Source organism: Zerene cesonia, chromosome 10 (assembly GCF_012273895.1).
Source record: "Zerene cesonia ecotype Mississippi chromosome 10, Zerene_cesonia_1.1, whole genome shotgun sequence".
In the NCBI taxonomy this organism is placed as follows: Eukaryota; Metazoa; Arthropoda; class Insecta; order Lepidoptera; family Pieridae; genus Zerene; species Zerene cesonia.
The window spans coordinates 686,853-698,172 of NC_052111.1; the positions used below are offsets into that span (position 1 = coordinate 686,853).

At 35.2% G+C, this 11,320-nt stretch overlaps 2 protein-coding genes across 3 annotated transcripts in view; one reads left to right on the top strand and one right to left on the bottom strand.

Annotated features, from left to right (window-relative positions):
• Positions 1-4,726, top strand: part of LOC119829255 (ADP-ribosylation factor 6) — a 31,023-nt gene extending 26,297 nt beyond the window's left edge. Inside the window, exons 3-7 of one of the 2 annotated variants that reach the window (XM_038351669.1) lie at positions 607-715; positions 1,106-1,261; positions 1,655-1,801; positions 1,964-2,146; positions 2,944-4,726. In XM_038351669.1, the coding sequence (XP_038207597.1) occupies positions 634-715; positions 1,106-1,261; positions 1,655-1,801; positions 1,964-2,106 (528 nt within the window). In that variant the 5' untranslated portion in view covers positions 607-633 and the 3' untranslated portion in view covers positions 2,107-2,146; positions 2,944-4,726. The remainder of the gene's footprint in view (positions 1-606; positions 716-1,105; positions 1,262-1,654; positions 1,802-1,963; positions 2,147-2,943) is intronic. The other variant, XM_038351670.1, reaches the window with a different exon arrangement.
• LOC119829322 lies at positions 3,856-10,671 on the bottom strand. Its single transcript, XM_038351791.1, has 6 exons — positions 10,429-10,671; positions 9,660-9,782; positions 9,012-9,153; positions 7,961-8,050; positions 6,342-6,474; positions 3,856-5,025 (listed from the first exon to the last, which is right to left on the bottom strand). The coding sequence occupies exons 1-6, from the start codon at positions 10,669-10,671 to the stop codon at positions 4,866-4,868; spliced, it is 891 nt and encodes a 296-aa protein (XP_038207719.1). The 3' UTR covers positions 3,856-4,865.
• Between the last annotated feature and the right edge of the window lie 649 nt (positions 10,672-11,320).

The following is an 11,320-nucleotide window of genomic DNA, read 5'->3' on the forward strand; positions in this document are numbered from 1 at the left end:
TAATAAATGTTATTTGCAGTTAACAATTTTCTTTTTTCTTTATTACAATATTTATGGCAAGACTAGGTATAGGAAAAATGCTATGCTATTTTAGAATTTTAGTAGAATAGCATAGTGCCTAGAGTATGTCTTATATTTCTGTTGTATTCTTCTCATGCATTGTTTATGTGAAACTGAGTTTTAGATGTGACGATATCGTTGTTATTTCTTAGCCTCTATACATTTTATAAAGTAGATCTAATTTAAAAATTATGTTCTATACTGAACATATTCTTACAACGGTACAAGATTTTTGTCCTTTCGACTGTTTTATATAATTTGAGCTAAATAGATTATAATTTAATATCATTTATATTAATTAATGTTTGTGAGATTGTGATGATATAGGGGGTAATCCCTGGATCGATTGAATCGATTTTAATCAAATTCTTTTACCAATAAAAAAAAAACACGTTAGTTATCTATAAGAGTCATGTTCACTATTTTTATCCCGTATCAAACCGGGCGGTACCGGGCCAAGTGGCTGGTCTATTATAATTCCATATTACACTGTGCTTGTTATCAAGGCAACGTTCAGGAATGTGATTGGTATCGTTTTATTTCCAGTAGTGCGGTTGAGGCGAGCTCGACACGATGGGGAAGCTACTGTCGAAGATCTTCGGGAACAAGGAGATGAGGATATTGATGTTGGGGCTTGACGCTGCCGGAAAGACTAGTATCCTTTACTATATATGAATATACAATGAAATTAAATCTAACGGTCACTTGAAGTTTTGGAAATACATGAGTTTACTTAAAAAGCAATAAACAAGTGATATGATTTTAATATTTTCAATGTGGGTGGGTACAATGAAAATGTGTACTTAAGTGGTTTGATAAATATAATATATAAATGTCAAGAAATAAAGTGAATTAAGTTATTATGCAGCACTTCATACATATTTGCTAAATACGTACTACCGTATCTTATTCTATTAACAAGATGAAAAAATAAAGTATGCAGTTCTAAACAACACATTTAATATACATATTATCTATTGTAAAATCCACGTAATTAATTTTGTGTCTATTTGTTGGTATATAATTATCCTGAACGCATGGACAGCAATTTTATATAAATTAAAATTAGGTCAGTCGGTAACAACGATACCCACGGTCGGTTTCAACGTGGAAACCGTTACGTATAAAAACGTCAAATTCAACGTGTGGGACGTTGGAGGGCAGGACAAAATACGACCGCTGTGGAGGCATTATTACACAGGTAAAATATATATTTAAAGCAAACTAATGTGCTTTTAAATAGCAGCAACATTATTCTTCTTATTTTTCTTTAATGATAACCTCCGAGGATAAATTTTGCAACTGTTGAGTTTTGCAGCTGTATTATTTTCTCAAAGAGTAATTTAAGTGTACCTATCCATATTTTTGGAACTTCTCGTGTTATAGAATATATTTTCTTCATTAATAAAATAACAATAAAATCTATACCATACATCGCCGTTGTGAAGTGAAAGAAATACAAAAAAAAAAAAAAACACGCACTCGTATTTATCATAATGCTTTATTATACTCCGGAAGTAATGATTTAAAATATTTCAATGATACCAATAAAATCAAAAATATCATAAATAAATCGGGCAAATTCTATTTCCAGGTACCCAAGGTCTAATATTCGTGGTGGACTGCGCGGACCGCGACCGCATCGACGAGGCGCGCCAGGAGCTGCACCGCATCATCAACGACCGCGAGATGCGCGACGCCATCATACTCATATTCGCCAACAAGCAGGACTTGCCAGACGGTGTGTTTGTTGTTTTGTTCATTGTCTATCTTTGATGTTGTTTTCAAATTTCCTGTTCCTGATAACTTCTTCTGGTAAAATGAATAAGTTGTGGTATAACATAGAATGTAATATCCTTACTGATTATGTTAAATATTGATATATATTACTGTATGGTTCCAGCAATGAAACCTCATGAGATTCAAGAGAAGCTGGGTCTCACACGCATCCGAGACCGCAACTGGTACGTGCAGCCGTCGTGCGCGACCTCCGGCGACGGGCTGTACGAGGGGCTCACGTGGCTCACCAGCAACCACAAGTTATGAGCTGCAGAGTAGGCGGCCGCGGCGCCGCCTCTACACAACGGTAACCGCCTCTAGCGCCAACTGCTCTGTGCGCGCCCGCACGAGGCGCACGAACGTACCAAATGCAAAATCTATCAAATATGGAGGCGGCAAATTTGCACATGCTGACGCATATCGCCAGATCTAAGGGAAATAAAAATGGGCTTATTCGTTTACTCTATCAATGACATTAAGCAGCTTTTGTCAATAAAGTATAGACTACCTTGTAACATAAACATTACAGCAATAATAACACTTTAACCAAGTGTAACTTGGAAAAGGAGAATCTCAATTCGTCGAGTCTTTTTTCTATTACTCGAATGACACCTGGACCGATTTGGAAAATTGTTTAGCTTTTAAAGAACGCTTCTCCAATAATGGTCATTAGAACAAATTTGATAATGGGTTCCTGAAGAAATCTTAAGAACTCACCATATTGTAGTGACACAATTAAATAATATCAAATATTGTATTATATTTCTTGGTAAACATTTACTCAGAATACAAGAGTATAATTTAAGATTCTGAGATTTGTAAAAATTTAAGATAATGGCCAACACATTATCAGCTTATTCATATGAAGTACTAGCTGCGCCCCGCGTTTTCACGCGCGTAAGTCCGTACCCGTAGGAATATCGGGATAAAAAGTTGCCTATATGTCATTCCAGTTGTCCAGCTGTCTACGTACCAAATTTCATTGCAATCGGTTCATTAGTTTTTGCGTGAAACAGCAACAAACACACACACTTTCACCTTACAAACTTTCGCATTTATAATATTAGTAGGATTTATTAGTCATATATGTTTTCTCATTTCCAGGTGAGGATATCGATGCCATTTAATTTAAGTAAGCGCCCGCACCGTCTGTACCAATGTGAGAACCAGTGTCGAACTGTATCGCGCAAGTGCAGTGAACCTACCACGAACTTATCAAATTATAACATTAGTTAGTTAAAGTGAACTGTTTGTCACACAAAAATCAATTATTCCAGTATTTAAACGATTAGAGCTTTGTTGTATCGAAATATTTGATTATTTTTTTATGTTATTTAAATGGTGATTACGTAGAGTAAATGATTTTTTTTTTCTTTATTTTTTACCACCTTTGTATAGTAACGGTAGGTAAAGTCTCTAACACTAGTATACAGAGTGAATGAAGTGATTCGAGGGTATTTTAATATTTATAAAGCAATATGAAAGCACGCTATGTACAGTAGGCTTGTCTAAATTATGGTGTATACATAGATGTTACTCGTTGGTGTGGAATTGACTTATGTAAGTGATTAAAGATAAGATGATCATATAATGGCAGTTTTTCACATTTCGCGATGGCCTCATTGTTCATACTATGATTTATATAACATTCGAGTTTACAAGAATAACCTGTAAGTTTGAGCATAGTAAGTTACTGACGATAATAATAATTGCCACTAATAAATGTTACTATAAAACCATTTTTATTATATTTGAATGGACAAAAAAACTAAATTTTGTACAACTTTTCATTGTAGATGTCATAATACTATGTTTTCTTTGCCCATAGGTTTCACTTTTCACACTTCAGATTAAATATATTGATCTATTTCCATCTAGTATTTAATGAATGCGAAACGTACGTTTCTAAGACATATTTGTACATCGTCATTTCATATTTTGCTGTATTTATTAATGCTCAAATTTTAAGTTATTTTCTACAACTGATTAATATGAAGTGTTAGAACAAACATTTTCATGCATTTTGTTCAAATCTTTAAAATGTATTAAAGCTACTTCGCTTATCCGCTTTCAGCTTTGTGTGGTTAGAATTTAACGGGACCAGCCCTTTACAATAAACTGAAGATACATTCACTGTACCAACCATTCCGTTATCATATGAAACCCGTTTATTTATTTTTAATACGAACAATCAAATAATGATGACATCACATTAGCTTATTCTTTATAAGTCGCTTATGGCTGGTCAATTACGACTAAGATGTATGTAAGAAATTGTAAGAAATTTAATTCAATCTCACCGTATTTCGCGAAGCTACAGTTCTGTTATCGTTTCTTTACAGCAGTTGTTATGTTTATTTCTAAGGGAATTCTATATTTTTTTAATACATGTTTTATGTTATGATGATTTTTATAACCGTTCCACATTTGTAAGCGCTTCACTAGTTCGGACAGCGCATAGAAGGTGCGTTTTCTCATATACTCGTTTTGGACTGTTTAATTTAATGTATAAAATTGAGAATAATTATGAATAATAACAATGTAAAGTTCATTGAAACGTATATTTGCGTGCTCGTTTATAGGAATCATACAACCTTATATGCTTTCTTGCAATTACAATGATTTTTATGTCCGATTTTAATATTATTGTATGTACGAAGATATACGTTTTTATGAACCAGTTGCCGATATGTGGCGTCTAAGAATTCCTAGATTACAAATGATTCTAGACTATTCGATTGAAGTGCAATTAACTTGATTTAGCATTCGAGATGTAAAATATTCCATAATATAATTTATGTTTTCACTTCAACGATGTATCGGTTGTATGGAGTTACAGTCCGCTGTATAAATATTGTAGGAAGGTTATTCAAATATAAACTCACACTTGACGGGGGTCGTTTTTATTTAAGTCCTTCGAAAGAAATCGTTTATGATCCAATCAACGTACATGAGCAATTTGACGATGGTTTTTCTGGAATAGTGGTAAAGTTTCGCGACTCGGTGTCGTGTTTTTCGGCTGAGTTTCATTGGTTCTGTATGGAGGCGGCGAGGGAGGATTCGGCCGTGACGTCATCGGGCCGCGGCGGCAAAATGATCTGCAGTTCCTCGTTCAGCTGTATCTCGTCTTCGGGGAGCGGCTCCTCCGCCACCGCCGGCTCCCACTCCTCGATAGCGGACGCGTTGCTGCACACATTGGTTTATTTTAATACTAGCTGCGCCCCGCGGTTTCACCCGCGTAAGTCCGTATCCCGTAGGAATATCGGGATAAAAAGTTGCCTATATGTTATTCCAGTTGTCCAGCTATCTGCTTACCAAATGTCATTGCAATCGGTTCAGTAGTTTTTGCGTGAAAGAGTAACAAACATCCATACATCCATACAAACTTTCGCATTTATAATATTAATAGGATTAATATAACAAAGAGATTGATCGTATATGTTGCGAATTTATAAGTTGTTTGAGAGAAATAGGCTTCGTCAGTTGTACGTAATACATTATAGCCAATAGTACGCAAGTATCATGTATATAGCGAACAATGAAAGAGCTTTTAAAACGGTCCGGTAGATTTTTAAATAAGCGTATTCAAACAAATAAACCTTAAAGCTTTATATTATTATTTTGGACTACTGAAGTCAATAATGAAGAACTACATTTTGAACTTACTCAAGTTGGTCGTAGAATGCTGGTCGTAGTACTACACAACTAATTTAGTAAACATATTATGGCACTTTGAGCTGGTGGTCATTCGTGTTAAATCTATTACATAGTTTATTACATATGGTATAAACTTCGGCTGGTTGAATCATTAAGTGGAGGCTGGTTGAATCATTAAGTGGAGGCTAATTAAATGTATTATAGTATGGACTCTATTTGTTAATTCTAGAATAAATTGATAGGCAATGAAATGTGTCCCTACTCGCTCCATCTTATCGCCGGATTTGTTAGTACATTAATGATTTTGCACGCCTCATAAGCGGAGCGTTGAGGTAGTGCTCTACTCTCGCTTAACGAAAATCAAGGGATTTTTCTAGTTTACAATGTATACACAGACTCGATTCGATCGTTGGGTGCAACGTGACAGTACTAGTTTACTTAATTTCTAGAAAACACCAGTGAGTCCGGCCCACACAGCTGTGAAAAAGCAGCCCAATTGCACACACAAATAACACACATTTCCAATAGAGCGATGCGTCTGCGCACGCTAGGCGTGTTTCCCGCACTGGTGAAAGGCTTACCGTACCGCGCTTAGCTACGCCTAGCTGTTCTAGTCGTATCGTTTATTTGGTTCAGCAGTGAATATATTTTACAAACAAAAAAACGTCGCCACTAGCATAATTCGTTCAGCTTCCAAACATTTTATATGAGCTCCGCACACAGGTAGGCGCCGCACGTAGATAGATGCTTATTAAATGAACGACTGTACTGTCTTGTACTCATTATTCTGTGGTACTGTAACGAGTAACAATAAAGAAAAAGTTTTGCCATATATCGGCACTCACTCGAGCTGGTCTCCGGGCGTGGCGGCGGCGAGCACGGAGGTGTAGAGGCGGGCGCGCGCGCCGTGCAGCCGCTTGCCCGCCGGCACGTCCTCCGCGCCGCCCGCAAGCCCCGCCCGCCCCGCCCGCCCCGCACCTGCGCCAGCCGTATTCATAGATACTTATTAAGTTACGGCTGATCATGATGTTGTTAGATACTGATACTGATACATACTGTCTTAATACACACTCCGCGGGCGAGGATGTGCGTTATGAAATAGATACGCCGTGGTGCTAGCGATTCCTCAATATGTTGATTCAACTTTATTTACCGTGAACACGGGCCATTACAGGCTTCGCTTCGCCCGCAATATCGTCGAAAATTGCCATGGGAATGATTAATGAATGATGCCATATAATAGGTTCATTGCGACGTGCAACGAAAGAAAGGCTAATAAAAAAATATGCTTTCGCGATTGTAATATTTTATTTATTAGATACTGGCTGCTCGCTCCAGCTTCGTACGTGGGTACGCATATATAGCCTGTCACTCAGTAAAGTTGATCTTCTAATGGTGAAAGAATTTTTGAACCTGGTCCAGTGGATTTTGCGTGAAAACGTTACGAACAGAAAAATCCAAAAACTTCCTTTTTATAATATTAGTGTAGAAGTATAAATTGTATAAACTATAGTATTAGTATTGGGTAGTAGTCAGTAGACAAGGATGACGATTTAAGTGGTAGGTAGGTACCTGCTTTAAGAGTAGGTACCATGACCTCTCAAATTTACAACCGAGAGTTGGGAGACAATGTGTTCATTGTTGAAATTACAATCGTTACAAAAGTTAACAAGTTACGAAACGTAATGAAACTGACATGTCTTAGAACTAAATTGTGACCCGCCAACTGGGTAGCGTGAATTACATGTGAATAGGCTGATGACGAGATGGCAGTAAGGTGCCCACTATACACTAGGTATACTACACACTATATATCTAAAAATTGAAACTTTATTTTAGCTCCTTTAAAGTTAAGTACCTGGATGACCGAGCTTTGCTCGGTATTTGTTTGTTTTTTGATTTTTTATAAATTGTATTTTTTTGAAATTATATTTAAGTATTATTATTCGCCAATAGATGTCAGGAAGAGTCATAATAAATTGGGACTACTCAAACGCCTATTTGTTAAAAAAGTAAGTTTAAGACGATAAAACACGAATATGACATTTTCTAGTAAAGATTCCTAGCTAGATCGATTTATCGCCCCCGAAACCCTCTATATACTAAATTTCATGAAAATCGTTGGAACCGATTCCGAGATTCCAATTATATATATATATATATATATATATATATATATATATATATACAAGAATTGCTCGTTTAAAGATATAAGATTTATTTCTTATATGCTTTATTCAATATTTATCTTCGTCATATTAAAATAACAGCTGTGGTAAGCTACGAAACATGGTAAAACCGACACAAAGTAGCACTAATCTATATACGTGTTCAAAAAAACAAATTCTTCATCTTTGTATATAATAAATAATTAATTTTAAAGATATTTTCGGGTTCTAGTCAAAATATTTTCCATCAAAAAAAATTCAATAATTACTTGATGATAAGCATTAATCATTCCTACCATTGTCGTGGACCGTCGTTGGTGTTTCTTTTATGTCCTTTTTCAGATTTTCGTCTCGAGGAATTATTTGTGTACTATCTTCCTTAGGATCTACAGGAAAAATACAGTTTATTATGGATCAACTGTGTACCTTATATAAATGCGTAAAATAGGTTATAAGCACTACATAGCATAAAGCAAAGTCGCGTCCCGCATCTGTGCCTATATCTGTATGTAAGTATTAAGTATGTATGCATCGATATTTAAAATTACGCAACGATTTTGACGGACGGACGTTGATAGTTTTTTAATAAATAGAGTGATTCGAGAGAAAGGTTTATATGTACAATAACATTTATTAAACTACTCCGAATTTAACGCTTGCAAACCCCGGGCAAAAGCTAGTAAGAAATGACTCAAAAAGACTAACTATAAGTTACCAAGTCTAGGTTACTCAAAGAAATATTTAACCTATTTCATTTGCACGACGACAGTCTTCTTAATTACCATTTACTTAAAACTTAGAAAAGTGTAGTACGAGTCAGACGGTAAAACTTTTTGCCCGACGTGCATAGAATTTAAACTTTTGTATACCTACGCTCTCTTGATGTAAATTTATTTTTATTCACAAGAGGTTTTTTAGTGGTTATTAGTACCACATGATCCGTAATATAAAGTCTACAAGGCCAAATCGAAATGCAAGATGATGTTTACACCGCAAACCCGTTTAAGGAAGATGACGGCATCGTGTTACCAGTGTCATTTATCAGTGCTATTGATATATCTTCATTTACTTTGTTAATTATGTGCTAATCTATCAATAGTTTTAGTAACTCGATATCTTTGACTCAAATCACGTGGAAGTGAGGCGGAATGATGTCTATTTAAATTATGTCTCTAGAATACGCTATTCATCACGTAGCTGTCTAAAACATTTAAATATATCTTTTTTCATTAAATTCAATTTTCTATATATTAAAACGTATACTTCATCAAAATTTCATCAATTTGAGACAGCTAATGCATGATCTTTAACGAAAAATAATTTTAGGTAGACAAAGGACATAAATACCGATTTTCATTTTGGGGGTAGTTTTCAAATGGAATTCGGCGTAACCACGAAACAGTGTTTCTAATTCATCAGGAGTCATCCGTCGCAAATACGGCACTCGCTTGAGGTCCGGTCTGTGGAGGCTTCTGAACGAATTGCGATGCTGATCAGGAAATTAGTAGTATTTAAATAGGATCACCAGAAAAAAAAGCAGTGGCCTGTATGACTTGTATATCTATGTATATCAAAATCACATACCGTTCGTTATTCTCGCTAAAACTAGAGGCGAAGCGGAATATGACGATATTAAGTTTTGATGCATTTATAATTGTCCAGTGACCATACAAAGGGTAGGAAAATAAAAAAGAGGTGTAAATAAATGTTCTATGGCGTTGCGAAGTTCGCCGGGACAGGAAGTTGTAATATAATTTGCCGTGAAAGCAGCTTTACGTTCTACATTCTTAAACAAGTTGAAAACATTAATACTGTGCTTTCGTCACTGTTTATGAAACCATACCTAAGAGAAAAATATTTTAAATGTATCTACATACATTTTTACGAAAAGTTTATTAGCTTTGGATTACCAAGGAGGAAAAACACTTTAGCCAAATTTACCTGGTATATTATTAGGTTATCTGTGGTATTAAATTAATAAATCTAATAAAATACCTTGACAAGTCCTGGAGGAACCTGCATCCTTTCACACGCGCACGACATACTCATGCAGTGTATAACGCTGTCGTGCTTCACTGATATTGCCGACAGACCGCTGCGAACTATCTCTTCGTTTATCTGAACGAGTTGTTTATAGTTTAGAGAATCCTATTAGAGCAGCCAATTCAATGAATATTACTCACAATTTTCTATATTATTAAAACTTATTCTTGTTATATTCATTGAAACTGTTTGTTATTGTTATTGTAACTATTTATAACCAATAAATGTATGGTAAGATTTAAATTTTAGATTCTGGACGGCAGATGTCAAATCTTTTTACATGTGATTAGTATAGCTCATAATTTCATTATAACTGAGACTCCATAAAAAGATTCAAAGAAAAAGAAAAGGTGCCTTTGTCCTGACTAGTATTGTCCTCTCACAGTCTTTTGAAATAACAAGAAAATTCCGTAATTGCATTTAGAGTCGATTCATCATTCTTTTCACTAAACGCTCCGCTATATAAATTGCTTTCTGTCAATGGGTCGGCCTACAATCCGTTACTTTTAAAAAATTTCCCCTTTCAGGATCCATTGCCCATTGAAACAAGGTTTATTAAATGCCAACATGTCATAGAAAAAGTACTTTTTGTTAGCAAATGACTGTAAATAATTATTTTAGAAATATGTTTTAACTTTTACGTCACTAGCCTAAAGCAATGCAGATGGGAGGAAAGTAAGTACGTATATACATAATATTTGTCTGTATAAAGCTGGAATACCTGCAGTTCCCTTCCTTCGCAGCACGGCACGAGCGGAGGGAGTTCTTCTATTTTTTGCGCCATATTGATATCGATTGCCATATTGTCCCCACTGGCCACAGGATTCATCATCATCAGCGATGCGTTGGAAGACCTCTTCTCCTTCATCTCAATGTGCGATGACGCGTCTCGTATGGCCATGCTGTTGATGTTGCTAAGTTCGCGTAAAACAACCATTGGTGAGTGCTCGTGCAAAAGTTGCATATTGATTGTGAATTTGGAATGGGTAATGAGTGTTTTAATGTTTTCTGTAGTTTCACGACTTCACATTTTTACAGGAATTTGAACACTGACGTGACGCTTCCATTTTTGAATGTGATTGATTTTTTATTCTTTTTTTTTTCTCTTTCGAGGGAAAAAAGTTTTCGTATTAGTATAATGGACATCGAAATATTGTCTATGAAATTAAAAATAGCCGGAATTTGTAACTTTATAATATTGTATTTTTTATAGTTACGCAAGCGCAAGTAATCCGATAGTGATACATTTTGCTTTGGAAATAAGTAATCGCGAAAGAATGTTCTTATTCATAAGTAATCTCGCCTGAAAACTCTGTACATACCTACTGAACATTAAGGGTAGGTATAATATCTTGTGCATTCAGTAAAAAATTCCTTAAACGATTCTCATGAAAAAAAAAATACACATATCAATGAATATACATTTATGTATTTTGTTAATACTAAAACGAACACAATAAATTGACATATAATTAATGATATCATTGTCACAGTAAAAGTTTAAGAATACAATTAGCTAGGTAGTGCCATCGATTTTTAAAAAATCCAATATTTTTCTTTACCTAAAAATTTCTCAATAAACAGTATTATCCAGGATAAATCGATATATGGTG

What these genes read in the sequence shown, in the direction of transcription:
- LOC119829322 (XM_038351791.1), bottom strand. Translation starts at nt 10,671, where the DNA reads ATGCAACTTTTGCACGAGCACTCACCAATGGTTGTTTTACGCGAACTT. An exon ending in TTCCTCCAGGACTTGTCAAG is followed by an intron (nt 9,154 to 9,659) that starts GTATTTTATTAG and finishes TTTCCTGATCAG; the next exon opens with CATCGCAATTCGTTCAGAAG. An exon ending in TACCCCCAAAATGAAAATCG is followed by an intron (nt 8,051 to 9,011) that starts GTATTTATGTCC and finishes TTTTTCCTGTAG; the next exon opens with ATCCTAAGGAAGATAGTACA.